Source organism: Equus asinus, chromosome 2 (genome assembly GCF_041296235.1).
Source record: "Equus asinus isolate D_3611 breed Donkey chromosome 2, EquAss-T2T_v2, whole genome shotgun sequence".
NCBI lineage: Eukaryota > Metazoa > Chordata > Mammalia > Perissodactyla > Equidae > Equus > Equus asinus.
This window is the reverse complement of record NC_091791.1, coordinates 147311405-147334480: the sequence shown is the minus strand read 5'-3', so window position 1 is coordinate 147334480 and position 23076 is coordinate 147311405. Positions and strand designations below refer to the sequence as shown.

The 23076-nt window shown below is 40.7% G+C and overlaps 1 protein-coding gene across 8 annotated transcripts in view; it reads right to left on the bottom strand.

The window, feature by feature from the left end:
• Window positions 1-6590: 6590 nt before the first annotated feature.
• The window catches only part of ATP8B4 (ATPase phospholipid transporting 8B4 (putative)), a 216204-nt gene continuing 199718 nt past the window's right edge, over window positions 6591-23076 (bottom strand). For 7 of the 8 annotated variants that reach the window (XM_044764905.2, XM_044764906.2, XM_014852594.3 and 4 more), the window contains 4 exons: window positions 20486-20731; window positions 13497-13635; window positions 10449-10579; window positions 6591-8782 (listed from right to left, as the gene is read on the bottom strand). In XM_044764905.2, coding sequence (XP_044620840.1) covers window positions 8501-8782; window positions 10449-10579; window positions 13497-13635; window positions 20486-20731 — 798 coding nt within the window. In that variant the 3' untranslated portion in view covers window positions 6591-8500. The remainder of the gene's footprint in view (window positions 8783-10448; window positions 10580-13496; window positions 13636-20485; window positions 20732-23076) is intronic. The other variant, XR_011499559.1, reaches the window with a different exon arrangement.

Genomic DNA, 23076 nt, shown 5'->3' with positions numbered 1-23076 from the left:
TTTTTCCCAGTTTCTATTTTCCCATATTTCGTCAGCCTCAAGGTATACCTCCCCAAATGGGGTCAAGGTTCCCAAGGAGGATGAAAATACTTGAGAGATCATGGACGATTCCAACCCCCACTATCAGACTACAGAGCACTTTCAAGATTCTAGGCAGTTGATAGAAGCTGCTGTGTAACTTGGAGAAGAGAGGAGGACAGAGGGGAGAACACTTGTTTTCAAATATTTGAGGTGCTGTCACGAGGAAGAGACTGATTCGGCCTCTTCTCCAAGGGCAGGAGCAGGCCACGGGTGGTGACTGGGGAAACAGACCCCGGGTCAGGAGAAGAAGGCATTTCCTCACCAACGGGGCTGTCCCATTAGGGGTCGGCTGCCTTGAGCTCGCGAGCTCTGCACCACTGGGGACATTTGAGCTGAGGTTGAATGCCATCTGTAGGCTTATTCTGAAGAGGATTCCTGCAGGAAGTAGTAGAAAGTATACGGTCCCCTGTTGGAATGCAGAAGCGTCACCTGGAACGCTTTTACAGGAGCTTAGCAGATAACTGAGAGAACAGTGAGATGCTTAGAAGAGACCCTGGATGGGGAAGGGAGTGTTAGGTGGTAAGAAGAGTACAGACTGAGTGAAGGAGGATACCCAAGACAAACCACTTACCTTACAACCCTGTCTCAATCATCTCTAATACCCAGAGAAACATAGTTCCTCTTTGGAGCCATTCAGAGCACCGAGGATATAGAGGAGGCACTCTACTCATCCTCTTTGCTTTTTTCGGGGAGCCATCCTAACCAGCTGCAAGTCAGCTGAATGCCTCTGGCTGCTGTATAATGCTATTTTACAGAAAGTTCCCAGGCTGCTTGCCAGAGGATCAGGTGGAAAGCCCATGTAAAGGGTAAGTGGCAGTTGAAAAGAATGAGTATCCAATGGAGAATAGCCTTTGAGGGGTTTGGGTCTGATATCCTTCATTTCAGCCTAGTGGATGGATGGATTAAGAAACACCACCATGGGGTAGGTAAAAGGAGGTAGAGTTTGGGGTGAGGGTAAAGGGATGCGGAGAACACAAGAGCCCTATAGGCAACTTGGACTGGACACACATACCTCATTAGAACGCCTTCCCAGAAGGAGCTGATAATGATGACTTTTAGACAGAATAGTAAGTCAAAGAATTAATGGGTACGGGTTTGCTCTACAGAACTGAGATGTAAGAAGTGTCACATTCTTTTATCTTTCTGTATTCAGTTAGACTGGCTCTGAACCTCCAGTCTCCCTACCCTATCCCCTTGGATCCTATAAGAACTTCAGGTCTTACCTGGTCCCAGGAACCAAGGGAAGTCCTACTCCTTAGACACTAATAGGCGCCATTATTTCCAAGGCCCCCATGTCACCGCTATTGATGTCTGGCTCTCCACATCTCAGCATGACCACACTCCCAGCTCTCTGTTGGCCACAGACTTAAGCCACAGAGAACAGTGGCCATTGCTCTGAAGCCTTGGTACTTCTTGATCACACCCAATGCATCTGGGTGTCGCACCATCTGCCATCTCTTGGGGTTTTGGGAGGCGAGCAGGATTAGGATCTCTGTCGCTCAGTAGAATGCACCACCCCTTCATCTCCCAGGTTTGAGAAATTCAGATCCTTCTGTCATTCAGTGACTGAGGCTTCCCCTCAACCCCCAGAGTCCCTCCTTCTCTCCAACAATCCAGCTCTATCTAGCCTCCTTGAACTGAATATTTCAAAACAAAGGGCTGTTAAATCTCTTCTAAGGCAAGTAAAATGCAGCCCTCTGGATTACCAACCCCTGGCTGCTCTTCTGGTAACATGGACAGCTTGTATTTATTTATTTGGCATTGCATGTGAGCCAGGCACTATGACAAGTGTTTTGCAACAAGCTTTCTCTCATCCGACAGGAGCCAGCCGCGTAGGTAAGATTACTATTCCAGTGGGCTGCTGCGTAAGAAAAGGACAGGTAGAAGTGAAGGTTAAGAAAGTTGCCTGAGGGGCTGGAGCTACAGCCAGGCTCCTGACCCCAGAGCCCAGACTCTCAGTCCTCGCACCATCTGCCTTCTTTATGCGATTAATAAGGGAATCCATCAATAAGTAACTTTCTCATTCTTTTTGTGAGAATGCTGCAGCAGAGAATAAAATACAAGTAAGTTAATCAGGTTAACTGCCAGAATGATAGCAGTTAAGTCCCAGGGACTCCCTAGGCCAAGCAGCAGGGTTCTAAGAAGGACATGACGCTCTCTGAGCACTGGGCAAACCCCGTAGGTCCCAGGGAGTTGCCCTGGAGGTGACCTGTCCTCTGGTGGGGGGTGTGCATCTGCCCAGGCTCATTACAGCAGCTCACTCACTGTTCTTGGCATCATTAACACTCCGCAAAGAGGCCCTCGGAAATGTTCCCCCCAGAGCATGCCCTCTTGCCCTGCCTCTCCAGGCCCTCCCTTTCCTTTGGCTGCAAAAAAAATCATTGTTTCTTTTTTTTTCTAAAAAAATAAAATATTTCCAACCTCTAATAACTACTGCAACTATTATCCCCTTCACACATCTTTAAAAAGTAGTCACCATACACTGTATTTTTTCACCAGCCATTTCTCAAACTCCTACAATCCAGAAATTACCATATTTCATATTTTAGTATCTCGGAAATGAGGAATAAGTCTTACATGCCATGGCATCTTTGCAACTCTAATTGGCAATTTTTTTGTTTTCATGTAGTATATAAATTAATGGTACATCTTTGAAATGGGAGCATCTTAAATTCAATGCACTATGGCGTGCGTAACGTGCAGTAGAAAGATTCTGCAGTAGAACCTCCCCAAGGGAGGGAAGAAGAAAGAGTTTCTGTTTCTTAGTATCTCAGACCCTCCTCGCCTCCTCACACTCAGGGCTCAGCCCAGTAGTGCAAAGTGCTTTAGCACATTTCATCTGAGATAACGAACTGTGCACTAGGTGTAAACTATGTGTAAACCTTCCACTGAGAACTTTGAGGAGGAAATGGAACCAGAAAACAAAGTCCTGCCAATCAAAAAGATATTTCCGGTGATCTTTTCTAGCACCAAAAATTTAACTAAACTCCCAGACTCCCGAACCACAATTATTTATAAATGTTTTATTTGTAAAGTTATTTGATCAATAATGTCAGTAATTCATACAGATAAGAAACCATTCACAACATCTAAGGATATTTTCTCATTAATGTTGTGCAACTAGAAATGATTCATGTTGTTCAAAATACATCATCTTACGGCTGTAGAAAATGTAAGCTATTAGCTGGGACAGCAAAGCAATATCAAGAAAATATTTTGACCTGTCCTATAGTATCTGTTGATTACTTGGCCTATAAATCTTGTTTCTATCTAGTTCAAACCAAGTAGGCACCTTATAAAGAAAAATAGGCATTGTTTTCATATGCGACTTAGCGTGTGGTCAGAATAATGCTGAGTGCCAGCTGCCATCAGCAGGGGGGCAGCGCCAGCCATTAATGGCCCATGTCCATTCTTATTGGTCAACGTTCCTGCCGAACTGATGGATAAAAGTTTTAATATCTCCTCCAATCACCTAATCGTGATCTCAAATTAATTCTTTTTCAATCATCACTTAATGAAAGTGACATCATCTCAAGAAAGTAACATGAATGTTATTCAAAACCTCTACTGAGGATTTTCTGGAGTCAGTGCAATTCCTGTCCAATCTCTGTACATCAGCTCTGCTTCTGTAATTACATAGTGCTGCACACTGAGAAGAGGGAGTCAGAAAGGGGACCAGAAGCAAAATCATCGACCGCATCCTACTCACTGCTCACATTTACCTGGAAGGAGGCACGGAGCATAGAAACATTTGTGACAAGGATGAAACGACTGGATTTCTCCTTGATCACTTCCAAATTAAGTTAACCATCATCTTTCCATGCATCCTGGTTCAACAAGATTTTTCTGTATAAGCCCAGGGCTGCAGTTTATTAAAAATTTTAAATTGCCCTTGTAAACCTTACGGGAATTCGAATTGAGATAGCCAGAGATTTCTGGCCAACTCATCATTAGTATTTCTTGAACTCTGGTCGTTTATTTACGCAGCTCCAAGCTGATTTGCATTCTGCACCAGTTACAAGAATAGGTCTGCCAGGAAGTGTTGAAACATGAGGACACATAGGCCCCTTTCTCGGTTAAGTCATGGGTCCCAACCTACAGATTAGCCCAGCCAGGTCCTCCGAATCTTTTGCAATGAGCATTTTGAAACACATGGGTCATCTAATTCTGGCTTCCAGGCAGTTCAGCGAAATGCTTAGGCTAGGGAATTGCAAAAGTTTATGATTTCTCACCGAGGAATGAAATGTGACGCAGTAGAGCAAACAGCAGACATTTAATACCAGATGTTAATGCAAAAATTGGAAAATTGTGGCCCCACATGATTATCTGACCCCTGACCTGCAAAAGCCCATCACGGTCCAGAAGGCGTCATCATTTCTGGCTTCTTCCACCATTAAACTTTGTGTCCAATTTTTTTTTTAATGTAAAATAATACTTCTGAGTGCTTTAACTAATTAGATCGTATCAATCTCAAGACATTTTGTGCACACAGTAACACAGTAATGCAATTCCTTACCGTAAAAATCAGAAGCCTTTCTGATTTTTGCATTTTCTAGAAATTTCTAAAAATAGTTTGAGGCATGTTGATTTCCCTTGTGTGTCCTCCACACCTCTCTAACTTCATGAAATGCATAAGGGAAAGGAAGGAAAGGAGGAAATCTTGCTTATTTGCATTGAGAGGGAAAGAGAACACCTGAAATAGACATTGCAAAACGTTTTGACATTGTTTACACTCCGTCCCTGAATCTGTACACTTGAGAAACAGAATGACTATTTTAGATGGAGGGTGGAATGTTTAGAAATCACAAATCTATGAGAGGAGCTAGGGTGGAATGAGAAGTCATAAGTAGTAAGCTTTGGATTTGGTGGCAGAGCTGAGCGACTTCCAGCTCTTTTACTTTCTGCGTGATATTGGGCAAAGCACTTAACCTCTCTGTGCCTCAATTTCCTCTTCATAAAATAGGTTTAACATGAATGTCCTGACCCCCTCACAGGGTTGTTGAAGGCTCAAAGAATGTACAAACTGATACTTAAAGCCAAAAGTTTCAGTTGATACACAAACTGAAAAGTTCTTTATAAGTATGAAGGAAATTACTCAAGCTCTACTGTTTCAGCTTGAATCTTGAGGAAGCTGAGGCCCGAAGAATCTCCTCTAAGCCCAGGGACAAGGTAGAGAGGACTTTCAAATGGCCCTCTTCTTACTGGGCGTGAGTATCTTACCTTCGTTTCTGTATATTTTTGATATTTAAAATGGCAGAGAGGAGAGGAAAGGGTGGATATAAGACCTTAGTGAATCATTAACAAGAAATTGAGTGTGTTCAGCTGACCCAGGCCAAAGCACGACCATAGGGTTTAGTCCTCTGTGGTGGGCTGAGTGAGAGCCAAGAAAGCAGGACCCCAGGGGTTGATCAAGAGAAATACCAACCCTGACAAGAGCCAAGCTCTGCCCTCGAGAGAGAGCATCTCTGCCTCTCTCTTCTTCTGTCTCTCTCCAATCAAAACCAAGTGCAAACACACAGTGGGAAATACGGGCAAGAACAGCTCACAGAAAGAGCGAATGAGAGAGGGTCTTGGAGACCATATGTCCAATCTCCCCACTAACGGACTAAGATGCTAAGACCCAGGGAGTCAGATGGCATGCCTGCCTCGCATACACCAGCAGCACTGCTGTGAGGGAGGCAGAGCAACTGGCCCCTTTTCAAATAATCTTTTCTTGATCTCACACTGACTACAAAGGAGATTTTGTTACTCACATCTCAAATACAATCCAATGTTTTTCTTTTAAGGAATTAAATTTCTTTTTCAGAGAGTCAGGTCATCTTAAGAGAGAGATAACTGGAAACTTTTCTCCCTTCCTCCTTTCTTCCCTCCATTCCTTCCTTCCTCTCTAGCTTTCTTTCCTCCACAGGTATGTGTACCCGGAGGCAGAAGAGAGAGACAAAGATAGCAGATCTAAGTCAGGGAAATACAATTTGCAATCGCCTTATAAGAGCTCAAAACTTGGACTGAGACTTTAAAAACACAAGGTTACCAACTTCAGCCCCAAGTCTAGAAAAAGGTTTTTTTCCTTTCCAAATAATATGATAACATTTATGTAAAATTAAAATTTTACTGTTCCCCGGTACACCACCATCACCGTCCACCCCTCAGGCTCTTTATCTTAAGGTTCAAAAAATTCTCCGGCATTTGTAATTGAATGCTCTTGCAATGGGTGTGTGAGCTTGTTTGAATCTCCTGGGGCCAAAGTAAACTGATAATGTGTTTCTCTCACAATCATCTACTTTGTTTATAAACAGCCTTATTTAATTTAAACTAAACTTGCAAACTTGGACGTTCCTTATCTTTCCTATCCCTTACATATAGGCCCAATTGGTTCATTTTATTCTTGACTCTGATCCTAAGACTGATGTACATTTTCCCCAGACATGTAGAGGAGGAGAAAAAAAATCGGTTGACCAACTCTCCCCAGTGAGTTCCCCATGAAGAAGAGACACAACATCAAACGCCAGTAGTGCCAAAACATTTACTGAAACTTTTCAAATCTTTCAAAAACGTTACAAAAAGCCAGCAAACTCAGTGAAACTAATGACAAATTTAGACATTGAAAACTAACATCTGGGTAAGTCTATGTAGGCATGTAAGGGAAAAGGGAACATGTATGAGCATTTATTATGATTAAAGCACTGTAGGAGGCTCTTTCACACATAGCTCATTTGATCCCATTTAGGAAAAATTATCCCAGACTTGGAAATTAAGACCAAAAAGAAAGCATTATGTGATCAATTAATATCACCCTAGCCCATTATCCATCAAACCCATCCAAGGGCCATCTGACTCCTGGGAAATATAACTTTGACTACTAATTCAATAGGGACGAGATTAAGGCTCCTGAAGAATTGGAGGTTGACTTGTAGAAATTGATAAGGCATGGATGATGATTGGTTTTTGCTTCTGAAATTTACCTCCAAGGTTATCGTTTTATTTCCCTGTAGGACACTAACCGGTTTTATAGCTTACTTTGCAATCTCATTTCATCAAGGCCTTTCCCACTGACTGCTTCAATTCCAGTTCTTCACATTCTCTTCAAACTGCTCTGTTATTCTGACTATGAGTTAAATGGAACTTAACTCATCATCTATTCATATGAGAACTATGTTTTTAATGATTCGAAAGTTTGTGCTTTGATAATCCTCAAACAACCACATGAGGTAGGTAGTATATCCTCATTTTACAGAGGAAGAAACAAAATCTCAGAGGAGGCACATTACCTGCCCAAAGTGAGAGAGGTAAGACGCGATAGAGCTGGAGTTCGGACACAAATCTCACAGGAATTACAGTGGGAATTCACATGTGGACTGAAAATTTGCACCGAACCATCTCCAAAAAATCAACCTCAACTACATGTTTCCATGTTTGAATTATAAACAAGACAGCTGATGATCAAAAGCAACTAACTCTGAATGATCTAAGCCTGAGCATTTAAATAGTAATTGAAGAGATTGTTTATTAATCTGTTTGGTTTCAAATCTGAACTTTTTAAAATTGGAAACTTGGAAGGTATTTGCCCATATACTATATGAAAAACAATCATTAAAGGGTGAAATTCCAGTGCTTTGCTGGTTCTATTAATGATTTTGGATGACTCGGGGCAAACTATCATTGAGGCTGTGATAAAAGTCATTAAAAAGTACTTAGACTACCTACTAGAGAGCCTCTGACATTTCATGAACATGTGCCCCAGAGCTTTTTGAATAAATTTGACCACATTACCAGCCCATCCCACTGTAAAGATGCTCACTCTACTTCATCTCTAAACTAGTAGAAAAATGAGGAACACCAACACATTCCTCTACTCTTCAGGCCGGAAGGGGATGTGTTGTCTCAGTTGAACACACAGGTAGATATCAAGACTGGAAAGTGACAAGCTGCTCTTAGTCTGAAAGCACCTTAGGACGCATTTTAAATCTTAAAAGCATATCCTGGGAAAGGCTGAGCTTACCTATACGTGTTTATCTGTCAACAAGCACACTCTTCAGCTGGGATATTTTGATTACCTTTTGATTGCACCGTTTTATCCATCTGAAGATTCATTCAATGTATATGCAGACTTACAAGTTTTTCTCCATAAATAAGATTCTGAAGTTCAGGTCCATTGGTATCTAGGTTGTTAAAAACCTGTGCTTGTCTTGTGAGAGGTCTGTCTGTCCACCAAATCACGAATTCGACAGTGACCATCTGGCCTGGTTTCCCCATAGAGCACAGCGCCATTTGATGGGCACTGGCAGCTGTCTGCCACAGATTTAAATCAAGTAAGGCAGTCTGCCCCACCCCAAACCCCCGATCCCAGACTCTGGAGCCAGCTGAATTTCAGCTCCAGCTGAAGTGAAAAGATAACTATGCGGTTCAAATTCATCTTGCCTCACAGTTTCACTGTTTTATCCTGGCTGAAGCTGCTCACTGTGTCTGTGGTTTTTTTACATAAATTTTCAATCCAACTAGTGCTATTATACAGTGTCTTTTCCAACCCTGATGTTGGGGGTAGATTTTTAGCTCGCATATTTTTTCCAGATGTGATAAGCTCTCCATAGCCCTCTTGGTGAGCAAAAGCATATCCAGATCTTCTTGAGCTTGATCTGCGAGTCTGAGGCCTTCGGCTATGTAGGGGCCTTGCCTTCTTTTGAGCCTTCTGCCGCTGACGGAGCTGAAGAGGAAGAAGACCCAGAGTGAGAGGATGCATCCAAATCATAGACTCCAGGCAGTGGGTCACCCTGTGAAGCGAAGGCCTTCCTGGTATACACAACAACAGCAACAAAATACTCACCTTCATTGCAAAAGGAAATGTTTCACCTGAAAACTGAGAAATTTTCCACCAAAAGATTATACTAGATGCTGGTCAATCTTTATTGCTACTAAGTGACTATTAAGTAAGCTAACAGTAAGACAAATTTCATTTTTGTCTCCATCTTATACATCCATCTTAAATGAATAGGAACATACTTTTGTACAGAAAAATTTTCTAACATGCACCACCCAAACACAGTCAGTATGACAATTTATAGTCCCATTCTCCCCAAACAGCCTCTTCACTTTCTTTTAGAGATTCTCTAGAGCCAATAGTCATTAGTAACTGAACTAGGAGAAAATTTAGAAATGGACAGTCAGAAATTTCCAACTCTGGTATGAGTAGGTCAACGGACCATGAGATTTTCAAGGTTTTCGTTTCTTTGGGATTTTTTTGTGGCCTTTAGAAGAGCTCAACATCATTTGGGTGGGTTTCCAACACTTCATTCGTTTCCTTGTAAAGTTGAGGAGAAAAAGATCCAAAGTTTTGTGCAAGCCACATTGTTCTCTGATTCAGCTGATCTCCTGGAGTCTGGCTTTCATGTCAGGAGAAAGCCGTTAAAAGCAGAAAATCATGATCTGACTTAATGCTGGAAGAAATGAGCATTGTCTTTCTTCCTTCAGCTCATCCATCATTTTCTCAGTTTACATCAGAATGGGCTCACAGAGCCAAAGAGAAAGGACAGACATAACAGGGGAATCCGTGAGTCATTTCAGAAGGAATCTTGTCATACTTTGGCCCCAGAATGTGAGGGACAGTGTGATAAGGGAAGTTCTACCTGAGTTCCTCTCAGCATCATTGGCCTGGTCACTCACCCCATCAACATTTCCCCTTCTCATGACACGGCTATGAATGTGTGTCTCCCCTTTCTTTCTCCTTTTCTCTTTTTATCTGGGTCCTGACCTAACTTGACATCGTCTTGTTTATACCATTCTGCCCCTGAAATACTGAAATATGTTCTGTTAATGCCTTGGCTTAGGTATTCCTATAATCTGTTCTTTCTATTTTCCTTCTAACTTTATATTTTACAATCCAGCCATACTGTTGCTATTCCCTTTCTTAATCTGCTCAGGATATAACATCTCCCCCATGTTTTTGAATCTGCTTACACATTTCCACAAATATTTAGAGTCCCTCCACCTCATACCTATCTCCCTGTATTGCCCCTCCTTTCCCCCAGGTCAATAACTTTCCCTCTAGCTTGCCTTTGCCTTAGAACAATTGTCCAAAATGCTCTCAGTAAGCTTCTTTTTTAAACGTCAACTTTTAAAAATACCCAATTTAACTTGTAATCTGTGACTCCCCACCCACATTTAGTCTAGTCCTTTATCTTCTTCGGCACTTACAAGGCTACTACATTCAGATGTGGGCCATTCCATCTACTGTGATGTGATGCTGTGTACCTGCAAGTGTTTCCAATGACACATTCATTCACCCTTCCCTGGGCTTCCAATCAGGCAAAGAAGGACATGATTCCAAGAGCCAACAACCAGCCATTCAAGTACTCTTCAGTACTCCAACATACCTGATCACTTAGGGTCGGGAACAAATCCACCTTCAAAAATCTGAATGCCACCACAGGCATAACTGAAGCAACTGTGGTTAAGAGAATAACAAGCCAAATGCACTTCTGGGTCAAGGAATGTCGTGCATTTCCTATTATTAAAGAAAAATATACATTGTGGTTATGAATAGGACTGAATTATTGAATTAATAGGCTCTTTGTCTGTTACCATTAGGTCTTTTTTGAAATGGTGAGGTTGGCACTACCTAGGAGAAGCCCTAGGTGTCTTCCCCAGTATAAAGCATGTGCAACGGTGATGAGGAGAAGGCAAGAGTGATCAGATCACCACCCTTGGGAACTGCTTCATGGCCTGATCATTTGGAGACTGCCAGCCAGAGCCAGGCATCTCTGATCTAGGCTCAGCCCAGTTTCACTCAGGACACAGAATTCTCCCATCCAGCCTCAAGATCCCTTGACTACAAAGCAGCCATTATTTTTAAAAGGCAGATTTACCCTTATGGACTCGAATAAAACTATCATATCATAAGTACACAATATATGTCCTGGATACAGGTACAATCTCAAATAATGGTCTTGGTGGCTAGTTATGTCATAAAAGGTGAGCTTTATTGACTACAGGGCCAGCCTTTTAAATTCAAGCAACAGCCCCAAAAAACCTGCCTCAAAGGGACTTGCTGATTTCTCTGACGATCACTTGAGTATGAAGTACTCAAGGTTCCCAGGAGATCAGGGATCCTCCTGGGTTTGTGAAAAAACCACTCCCCTTACTGAGAGCCTGCTGATGCAGCCATCCAACATACTAATGCAATAGAGTAGTGAAACTCATTTCTAAGCCTGAAGCCAGTTTCCTTGCCTTATACTCACATCTCATATACTGGAATGTTTGTTTAAACAAAGCAGTAAGTGTCAGTAAGGCAGACAGACAAATTCTACGGGAAGATGTCAACCCTATTTATATCACCAAAATAAACTTTTGTCCTGGTTGGTTTTCTAGGGATTTACCATGATACCTCTAATTATCCAGGTTCCCTCTCCTAATGCTAAAGTATTAACACCATTCGAATGGACTTTGGGTATGAGGGCCTGGCTACTGATTGGTATGTCTACATTTTCTGGATTTGAAGGACAGAATCTGCCTACTAAAGAGCAGTTGATTCCAGTCTCCTGGGCAGAAACAAACTTGGCTCAATAAATTAAATGTCTCTTTGAGCTCCTTGAAGCTCAGTCCCCCCAGGCATGGCTGGAAAAACAAGCTTCACTTTAAAACCGCACTCCTGCTTGCTGCTGGCTACTAAGGAAAAAAAATTTTTCTTAAACCCCAATGTTGATCTAACTTTTGAAAAGTCTCATTGGAGCTCAGTAATTAATTCCTGGAATGGCATGTGCTTAGCTAGAGAGAGTGGTCCCCCCACAAACTACTTTCTCCACTTGAGGCATTCCAGTCTCATTACGCATGCTAGAATGCTCTCTTACGAGTGGAAGTCTTTTGGTCAATGCACTGAACTTTCAGATTTGGCAACCAAATAAAAAGAAAAAACTTAAAAATAGTTCTAATGTCTTTCTTTCCTAACATGCTTGTTCTTATTCATAACTATCATGTTTCTACATGGTTGGAATCTTTGGGTAAACATAGTATTAATATTATGTATTAAGTAAGAGTGGTGCAATTTAAAGATTTCCATGTACATGCAGGGCAAGGCAAAGTTGAAGAACAACATTCTTAAGTGTAAGTATGAATTTTAAAGGAATTATAATCTCAGGTGCCTTTGCCTCAACGGAAATGTATAATCTCACAGTTGCTCTTGTTTCGACTTCTATATGAATCAGTCTTCTAAGAACTGTTTCTCTAGACTGAGTTCCCCAACTAGTGGATGAAAATCTCAGTCTGCCCTGATTGAGCTCAAGAAGGATGTCACTGTGTGTCTCTCTTTTCCACAGTTTGCTGGAATGAACTCAGAAACATCACTCTTACCAACCTATCTCACACATTAGAGATTTCAAAACTTCTGAGAAAGTATATTAAGAGCCCTACTGTGTCAACGGCTGGCCCTTTGGTGGCCCTTGCTAGGAATCATTTTGAAATGTGAAGTGCAATGGTATTATACTCCACAGATAGATCAGATGTACCCTCTTTGTAGAATCGTAGAATCTGAGGATTTTAAGGGATTTTAGGAGGTCCTTTGCTATCTATCTCTTGATGAAATCACTCTGCAATATCCCCAACCAGTAATCAAGCCGCACTTGCTTGAATAATCATCATTATCATCATCATCATCATCACCATCACCACCACCACCACCATCATTATCACCATAATCATGGTTAACATTTATTGAAAAAGTACTATGTACCAGGCTGCATGCTAAGCATTTTATATGCGTTATCTCATTTGACCCTCGCAAATTTCCTATGAATATAGGAACTGTTAATATTTCCAGTTTAGAACTGAAGATATTAAGGCATGAAAGGGAAAAGAAACTTGCCCAGGGTCACATAGCTTGTAAGTGATAGAGGTGACACTTGGACCTTGGCTGTCTAACTACAGAGCCTACTTCTTGTGCCACTTATGAACTAATGTCCAGCAATTTTCAGAAGACTCTAAATTATACATCATTTCTTTCTTATCTAAATGCAAATAAATTCCACAGGTGAACTTTGGCAGAGATGTTGGTGATAATGTGGCAAAAAAGGGAGAGCCTAGTATTTCTCTCTCTTCCCTCTAGCATACATGAACTTTTCCCAGGTCTTCAGGTAGTCCTGATACATATGCTATGCCTCTTGTTTACGAAGCGACAGTCTATTGCATCTGGGCTGTTGGGAACCTATAAGCAGCTATCTCAATGATTCCTCTGAACCTGGTAGGGACAGAAGAAACTAATCTTTTGGAGCCTTTTGCAAGCCTGGGAGCCTTCAGATGCCTGGCTCAATTAATTCCTAGAGAAAAGACTACCAATCATCCCTAGTCCCACCCAACACAGAAAAGAAATTACAAAGACAAATAAATGACAGCACGACACTAAGCCCCAGGAGATAGTAGGACTCACTCACCAACAAATGGAAACTGGTTTGGGAAGATGGCAAAGATGCCATTACTGTGCATTGTAAATAAAATGGAGAAATAAGTGGCAATGCTGCCCCAAATGAAGACGTGATTAACGACAGTCCAGTAGCTGGTATCCAAGGCTATCTGCAAATAAAGTCAAATGCAAAGGGGAGGTCTTTGAGGATTAAAAGAACATCATTTCACTGAGTGATGTTGCCCCAGAATGCTTTGTGAAAAGATGGTTGCATCTGTCTAGCTACCAGCCAACCACAGGCACTCCCACTTTCTGCACAACATGGGAGACTGACTTGATATTTCCAGTAGACAACTGACATTAGAACTTATATCTGCAAGCCATTACATCTGCCAAGGTTGAGTCAGAATCAGGAGATAAAATGTTAAACTTCTTTTAAGTGAGAAATAAGAAAGCAGAATGGTTTCTAATTTCAAAGTTACTTTCCAAATTGCTCTTAAAACTTTTCTATTGGAAAAAAATTTTTCTGTAGTGAGCAAGTGCAACATTTTATAATCTGTACATAAATTTTCACATGACCATTTTTACACTGGCATAATCATTTACCATCACTGTTCTAACTCATTTTAATGATCCTTCCCTTTAAATTATTCAAAGAATAACAAATAAAAATCCTTAATCCTCTTTTGGCTTAAAATTCAGAAGCTGGGATACATGGGGGCTTTCTCCTTTCCAATAACTTGTTGTGGCAGTGCAGCTAAAAAACAGTGGCCTGCCACTGGGGAGTCAAGGAAGCCACTGATGAATATTAACCCTTGAGTTCTCAGAGAAAGAAAAGTTGGTTCTTGCATCATTTTTGCATCTCAGAGGTCCCAAATGGTCCGAGTGAAGGTTTGCATTTCTAGCAGAGTCTAGTGCAAGACCACACATTTCTTACCTGCCCGAGGGCCCTACCTACATAGTAAATAGATCTTTCTCTGCATATGGAGACATACTTCCCCTTCCCACTTGAAGTTTACTGTCCTTTAAAATGTTGTCCTATTAAAAGGATGCTGGCAGCCTTGATGTAAACTACAGAGATGATAAACGGACAATCTTTTCTTTCCCCAAGAGGCCTGAGAACAGGGAGCCCTGCCATCCAAGCCTCGGCAAAGAGATGGTTTTCCAGTTCATTTGGCTGCCAAAACATTAGACCAAAATCTCCAACTTTACCTTCCACCACTTGTAAGTTCATCACCATTCAAGAGATACCAATAGCCTGACCTGTGTGGGTATGAGTACGCAAAGAAAAATCACAACCAATTTAAGAGGGCTCAACCAGAAAAACAAGAACAGGTGGCTCCTATTGAGGCAGAACTAATGGAAAAGACAGACAAGCACTATGACCCAAAAAAAAGTAATGGGGACTCTTAAGGGGATGCAATTAGATCACAGAAAAATATTCTGGAAGAAAAATCATTATTTCTGATTTTAAAAATTCAATAGAGAAACCAAATAAGAATAGACTGATGAGAATTGAATTAATATTCTGGAAAAAACAAATGGAAATAATATCTCACAACAGAGAGCAAAAACTTGAAGAAATGGAAACCATGTGCAAAAACATATGAGACATGGATGGCAAATCCATAGATGTCAGATTCATGGGCCCAATATACAAATAACGGCATTTTAGAAAGAGAAAAAGAAACAAATAGAGAAGTAACAATCAAAGAAATGACAGAAGAAAACCGCACTGTGATAACAAACAGGAAAGATTTTCAGATTGGGAGGGCACTCTAAAACGTAGGCAAATTAATTAAAGAAGATACATTCTGGTGACAGATGTGAAGTCCAAGGATAAAGAACATAAGTTTCTAGATAGAGAAGATATTACAAAGGAAAGTGAATCAACCTAATATCAAACTAGTATACTGAAACTAGGATAAAGTGCAATAACATTTACAAAGTTCCTAAAGAAAAAGGCTTTGATTCAAGAATCTTATGCTTATCCAATATATCATTTAAATGTAAAGACAAGGAAAGAAAGCTTTGAACTCAAAAGTATACACCCATGTACCTTTTTTGAACGAATTACTCAAGGAAATTTCTATAACCAACTAAAAATTAAATCAGAAGAAAGACCTCAAAATAGCAAAAGACAAAGAGCATAAAAATGGTGGTAAGCAATGATTCTTATAAATTTATAGTTGGCTCTAAATGAGTAATAATTTGCACATGAGCTGCAGTATTAATTTAGAAAGAACTTTTGCAGCAGTCAAAACATATGTTAAGGAGCATTTAATAACATCCTGGAACTAAAATTCTAAATTATTAATATGCAAGAGTTGGAGAAGAGAGTAGGGGCAGGAAGGGAGAAGTAAAGCAAAAAAATTTCCAAAGGAATACTACTCAGCCATAAAAAAGAGGAAGTCGTGCCATTTGCAACAAGGATGGATCTTGAGGGTATTATGCTAAGTGAATTAAGTCAGCCAGAGAAAGACAACTACCGTATGATTTCACTCATATGTGGAAGATAAACAAACAAATAGATATGAAAAACAGATTGGTGGTTACCAGAGGGGAAGGGAGTGGGAGGAGGGCAAAAGGAGTAAAGGGGCACATATGTATGGTGATGGATGGAAATTAAAGTTTGGATGGTGAACATGATGCGGTCTATACAGAAGATGAAATATAACGATGTACACCTCAAATTTACATAATGTTATAAACCAGTGTGACCTCAATAAAATAATTTTTTTTAAAAATTTCCAAAACTGTTTGATTTGGAGGTAGATGAGGGAAGGTGTGGAACAGGATAGTGAAACATTTAGTGGAGAAACTAATTATTTAATTTTGGTATACCAGTACGGAAATACAGATTTAAATGACTATGAAAATAGGGAGAAATCACTAGGAAAATGGGAATACAATAGTAAACTGTAAATTATTCACAATAAATAGGATATTTAAAAAATCACAATGCACCTAAGTACACAAAGGAAAAAGTGAAAATAAAAATGTAGAATTAAAAGTACTCATAAAACAACATGAAAGAAGCAAGATAAAATACATAAGTTATTACACAAAAACGAATAACTGAACTCTCTCATCAAAGGAGAAAAATTAATAGAATGAGATAAGAAAGAAATAAAAATGAAGGGATGGGCCCAGATTATATATCAAGCAAGTGTGGACTGAAAAAAGCAAGAAAAGTAAAACTGATATAAAAAAATTGAAACCTATGTAAGGATATTTTATCATGAAAAATGATAAAAGCTACAAAGAACAAGTAACGATCAAGAACCATGATGCAGCCAATAAAATAGGCTTGAATTATATAAGATAAAATTTGGAAATACAAGGAGAACATGGTAAGATTCACAGTCTCAGTGGAAAACTATAATACACTTCTCTCAGTCTTTGACGAGCTTGGTGGTGGAGGTGATAATTCTCTGGAATTCCGTGGCTGACCCTCTGGCATCCAGTCCCCAGTGTGTTCAGAGACCAGCTGTAAGAGGTGGTCATAGCAGAGTTTTCACCAGGACAATGCAGCCACGTGGTTGGGTGTTGCTTCCAATGGTTCTGTGCCTGGTTGTGCCCTCCTTGGATCATTTGTTCTCCTGAATATTCTGGAGCTACTTAGTAGTTTTTAATAGATCTTTTTAACTTAAACAAGTGTCTGCTGTCTCTAACTACAATCTTTTTGGAAATTAATATGGTAATATTTGTGAAACTTAAAATGTATATACTCTCTGACCCAGCAATGAAAAAAGCAAAATACCATTTTTCATCTATCAGCTTGATAACAGGATTTCTGACACCAGAAATTTCATTTCTGGGAATTTATCTGACAGTACCGAAAATACATGTACTAGTGTATGCATTGCAGCTTCGCTTCAATAACAACAACAAAAAATGGAAACATCTTGAAAGTCTGTCAATAGAGAACTGATGAATAAATTATTGCATACCCATATTATGAAATCCTGTGCAGATCTTAAAAAGATTAAGATGGATCTGAATGTGCTGATTTGGAAAGCTGTCCAGAATATCTGGTTAAGTGAGAAAAGCATTTTACAGAATAATATGCAAAGCTATGATCTCTTTTGTTGACTGTATGTGTGTGTGTCTCAAAGCAAAGAAAAAAATGTGGAAGGATTTAAGCTATTGGTAATCATAATGGTAGTTAACCAAGGGAGCATGGGGAAGGAAAGGAAGATAGTTCATTTTATTCTAAACACTCCTATATTGTTTGAAATGTCAAAAGGAGTATTTTATAATTCAAATTACTAAAAAAAAAAAAACCTGATTTTTTTTAAAAAAATGAGACTGCTGAAGATTGGCCTATAGCATCAGGACACGTAAATAAGATTTCTAACTGTAATTATAGATCATGGAACTTTCATGGGAGTTATTGCCACAATGACGTCAAGCATAGACAATGAGAAAAGGATATGAATGCCCCTGTCAAAGTGAGCTGATTCACAAAATTCCTGAAACTTATTCTATGTATTAAGGACAGCAGTTTCTGATTGAAGCCAACATCGCTGAGCCTTCATGGTTAAAAGCATTTACACACTCAAGTCTGAGAATTCTATGGTAAAGCAAATATTTTCAGGGCTTCCTAGAAATAAAAATAAGCGTTAGACTAAATTGACGAGAATCTATATATTCCTCAAGTTGAAATTCTAAATCTAAAGTTAATATAAAAACACAGCAGTGGCTGCTGTGATAGAATATAAGAAAATCAATTATGGACAAGCAAAAGGAAAAAGAGAAAAAGAGATATAGGAATATCAACAGGGTTTTTTTTTAATTAAAAAGATAAAGCTAACCAAAAATTGTAGGGTTAATTATGAAAATTAGTTTCACTAAAAACATATAATGCCTGTCATATCTACAAAGAATTTTCCAGGTAATTTTTTACCCTCACTGATATAGCAGATAATGTAAAGGACAGTTTGAAGTATATTTTCCATTTGCTTTTTCTCTCAGATATTGGCCTTTTAATTCAGTTACTACCTTTCAAATTATCTCTTGGAGCACCAAGTAACAGGCTTGATCTGGAGGTGAATAAGCTGTTACCACTAAAGCCATGTCCCTGTACATCCAACAACTGCCCTCCCCACCAGAAGGAGAATCCAGAGAACTGGAAACACACCCTCACGACAAGGAGTAGATCACCTAATTTTCTGGGCTGGAACCATAAGAGTATACACAGACTGCACTCAGTGATCGAAAAGACAACAAAACAAAACAGAGATTGGAGTGCCCAATATCGTGGCAATAGCTATAAGAAAAGATGCATCAATAGCTTCTTGTGAGGTGACACACACCTTATCCAGGTAATAGACTCTCATGATGAATGCCTTAGCTATGTCAGAGGCTTCCAAGTCACTCCACTACGTACTTCCTCCTCTGCTACAGAACTGAATATAGGGCAACTAAGCACGGAGGGGTCACAGAGCTTCAGGAGGCTTTATTTAGTTGTGAAACAGACAAACAGAACTCCTTTTTGAGTGGAGAAATCTGGTTCTGCTTTTGGATGCTACTTGCTGATCCTGAATTTTTTTTTTTTTTTTGAGGAAGATTAGCCCTGAGCTAACGTCTGCTGCCAATCCTCCTCTTTTTGCTGAGGAAGACTGGCCCTGAGCTAACATCCGTGCCCGTCTGCCTCTACTTTATACGTGGGACACCTGCCACAGCATGGCTTTGCCAAGTGGTGCCGTGTCCGCACCCGAGATCCAAACCAGCAAACCCCAGGCCGCCGAGAAGCGGAACATGGGAACTTAACTGCTGCGCCACTGGGCCAGCCCCCTGATCCTGAATTTTTGAACTCCCAAGATGTCACGTGTGAGATGACTTTGGTGTGAACTGAATGATACTCACTTAGATGGATGAAGGAATGGCAGAAATGTCCTTTAAAAGCAATACGCTTACATTTGACTCATTCAATCTAATAAATATTTATTGAGTCGTGAAGAGAAAGTCTGGGGTTTAATGAGATCCTCTGGTGGATATGAGCAGCTAAGGTTTATAAAAGGGATTGTTTATAGGATAGAAAAAGGACTGACCAAAGGCAATTCAAACTCTATAAAAATTAAACCCTTGAGCCAGCCGTAATGGCCTAGTGGTTAAAGTTTGGCACTCACTGCTTTGGTGGCCTGGCTTCACTTCCCACTCATGGAACCGTAACACTTGTCTGTCAGTAGCCATGCTGTGGTGGTGGGTCACATAGAAGAACTAGAATGACTTATAACTAGGATATACAACCACGTACTGGGGTTTTGGGGAAGGAAAAAAAAATTAAGCCCTTAAATGATACTTGCCCTTTAAAAAACAAAACAAAACAAAACAAAACAAAAAACCGAGTTCACATTGCTTGCTGTATCCACACACAGGTACAGACTTTAAAGCATCAGAAAGCTTTTGTGAACTCTACCTCATATCTAACAACACTGTCCACCATTTACATTGAAAAGGAAATAGAAACAAACTCAAGATGTCCAATAAAGACCAATGATCATCAGAAATCTCCCCCACCAGAAGAGCTTCTCTGAATTTGAGATTCCTATATGCCACAGATGACATTGAACCTCTTGAATAATTCCACAGAAATGTATTACCCAATAAACTTTAGATCTTACTTTAAAACCTGAAAGTTATTAAGTCTTACAGAAATCACGGGAAAATTTCTCTTTGTGTTATTGTTGGAAAACTTTTCTCCTTCAAATGCAAGAAGGAAGTAGCATATAATCAGTTCTCTTTATATACAATGCTCAACCCCAAGAAGTGATTCCTTGTCAGGTTTCTACTAACATGAATGTTATAGACACCCAATGCTAATCCCCTACGTCTGGTAATACATATTAAGGCTTCCTGTTTTCATCTCAAAATGTGTAGTTAAAAAGAAAACCCCAGTACTCTTTTAGAATTATTATTTTTCCCCCAACAAGTAGACAAAATCAGTCAACAATAAAACGAAATTTTAAAAGTTGTAAAGCTATCAAATTAAGATATTTTTACCAGCAGGGTTACCTGTACACTGACCACAATGACCAAGGATGTGGCCATGGTAACTGCAAAAGACTGGTAGTCTGCAAGGTGCTGCCCATCTTCTCCAGCTGCGTTGTAAAAGGCCCCGTAGGGGATGAAGAAAAGGGCTAATGAGGTGTAGATTCCGTGCGCCATGCAGATTAAAAATTTACGCTTGTTAAAAAGTAGATTCAACTGTCCAGGTTGGTAGAGCTGGGGATAGTCCATGCTGTTCTGGTCATTCACATCCTGTCAACAGAATAGTACTTCAGTGGAGGAGGCTTGAGGAGAAGTCAGAGAGAGAGAATTCCCCGTCTCTGGAAATAGCCGGTGCATGGCTAAGCATGACTTAATATGCACTACTTCTTGCCTTATTTTCATTCTCACCATAACCCAAAAGATAATAAAATGATCCCTATTTTGTAGAGGAGGAACTTGAGTCTCTGAGATTTATGAGAGGTCACACAGCAGTTCTAGCAGAACCAGAACGTGACTTGCACCCATATATTTGGCTTCAAGCTGAAGTTTCCTTCCTATACGCTCCTGCAGCTGCACTCATGCTCCCAGAGTTCTAGTGCATTATATACAGCCTATGGGCCCCCAGGGGCTAATTGCCAAAGCAGTGAGTGGTAGTGATCAGGAGATGGCAACAGAGAGCTGCAGAGTTGGAATTGGCCATAGGCGTTCCCAACTTTGGGGGTTGGGAGTCGGGGAGCACTCGGGTGAGGGGAACAGGGAAAGGGGGAAATTCCATGTGGGATCCCAGGTGGGAAGGGAGCTGAGCTTGAAGAGCTGAGTGTTCTACCCAGCGAGGATTCCAACAGCAGCTTCTTCCAAGAGTTCAGGACAAAAAGTTGAAGCAGAAGGAGAAGGCATCATGTTTGGCCCCAACAGCATCCCGGGAGAAACTAAAGCAGTGCATCTCAAACTTACTATGCACACAGATCACCTGGGGAGCAGATTATGATTCAGTAGGTCTGTGGTGGGGCCTGAGGCTCTGCGTTTCCAACCAGATCCAAAGTAATGCTGATGATGACATTGTGAGCACTGAAGCCAAATGCCAAAACCAAAAAGGATGGCAAAGACTGACCACTGGGGACATCAGAGGACCACGGATGGAGGAGAAGCAATGGAAGAAGGAGCAACACAGGAGTGAACGCTGGGGGCAGACGAAGTTCCCCTTCCCGCTTGCTGGATCTTGCCAAACAGGGTCCCATGAAGAACACTGACATATTCTCTTAGGAAGTTCTGTTTGAGGATGTTGTTGGGAGCTTCTGCTCAGTGACTGGTGGGGCTCCACACACAGGCTTGAAACCAGACAATCCTGAGTTCAAAGCCTGCTCTGCTGCTTAGCAGGTGTGTAATCCTAGACCTGTTCCTTAACCTGTCTGAGCCTCAGTTTCCTCATCTCCAGAAATGCACACAACAGCACCTCCTTCACAGGACCACTGTCATGAGTAAATAGGTATGTATTCAGCAGAGTTCTTGCCACACTGTAGGTAATAAATAGTAGATGCTTCTATAAATAATAACAAGTAAAATAGTGATGATGGTAATAATAACAATAGGAATAGCACAGCAACCTCAGAGTTACATGCCTGGTGCTCAGCTGACTTCTGTCACTTATTGGCCATATGGCTTCATGAACCTCTGAGCATTGGTTTCCTCCTTATAAAATGAGTGGATCCATAAATGATCACCAAGCCTTGCAGCATTGCCTTCTGTGATCCCGCAATCAGTTTAAGGGCCAAAGTTGACAAAGTGGGAAAGGAGAGGGGCAGACACTCAACTTGATGGCAATAAGGGGCCTTATTATATTTTATTTTCAAATTGCACAATAACCATCTTTTCCCAGAAACTGCTTTATTTTTATTATTTCATTCCACATTCTGGGCAGCTATAAAGCACCAAGGAAAGAAACCCTTGAAAGCATGGGCACTTGGAAATGAATGTGCTCCATCCTTTACATCTCAGGCCTTTGGTAATTCATTATTTTTTGTAGAATTCCACAAAATAAGCCCTTCACAAGCTGGCCCTTTTACGTATGAGAAGTTAGGCTTACAAGGGACTACAAAGTGATAGAATAGGAGACTGGAGTGAGCTCATAATGTTAAGATTTATATTTTGCAATAGACGGCTTTGGGCCAGAAAATGAGGCCTAGCCAACAGATCTAACAAGAGCCTGGAGAAAATCTGGTCTCCTTAAAAATACTTCAAAAAAATTTTTTTAAACAATACACTCTAATTGTGCCATGGAAACTCCTCTGGCTAGCCTTCCACTTCCCCATAGGCAGCCAGACTTTCCCCCTCTTCCAGGAAGTGCTTTCCAAGGTCTGAGTGTGCCAAGGATCTACCATTTTAATAATTGATTCCCTCCCTCTCTCCCCTCAAGCACGTTGAGCTAGACAAAGGAAGACTGTGCCCCTCCTCTCTACGGCCGAGGGGCTTCTTCGTGTCTTCCTCCTGTGTTGGCAGGGTGCTCCGCAGGCCTGTTGCTCCTGTGCTGGGCTGTGCTGGCCAACAGAGGCTCATCGCAGATGCCAGCTCTCTGCGCTCCAATCTAGGCCCATGATTTTCCATCTATCAGAGTGTGG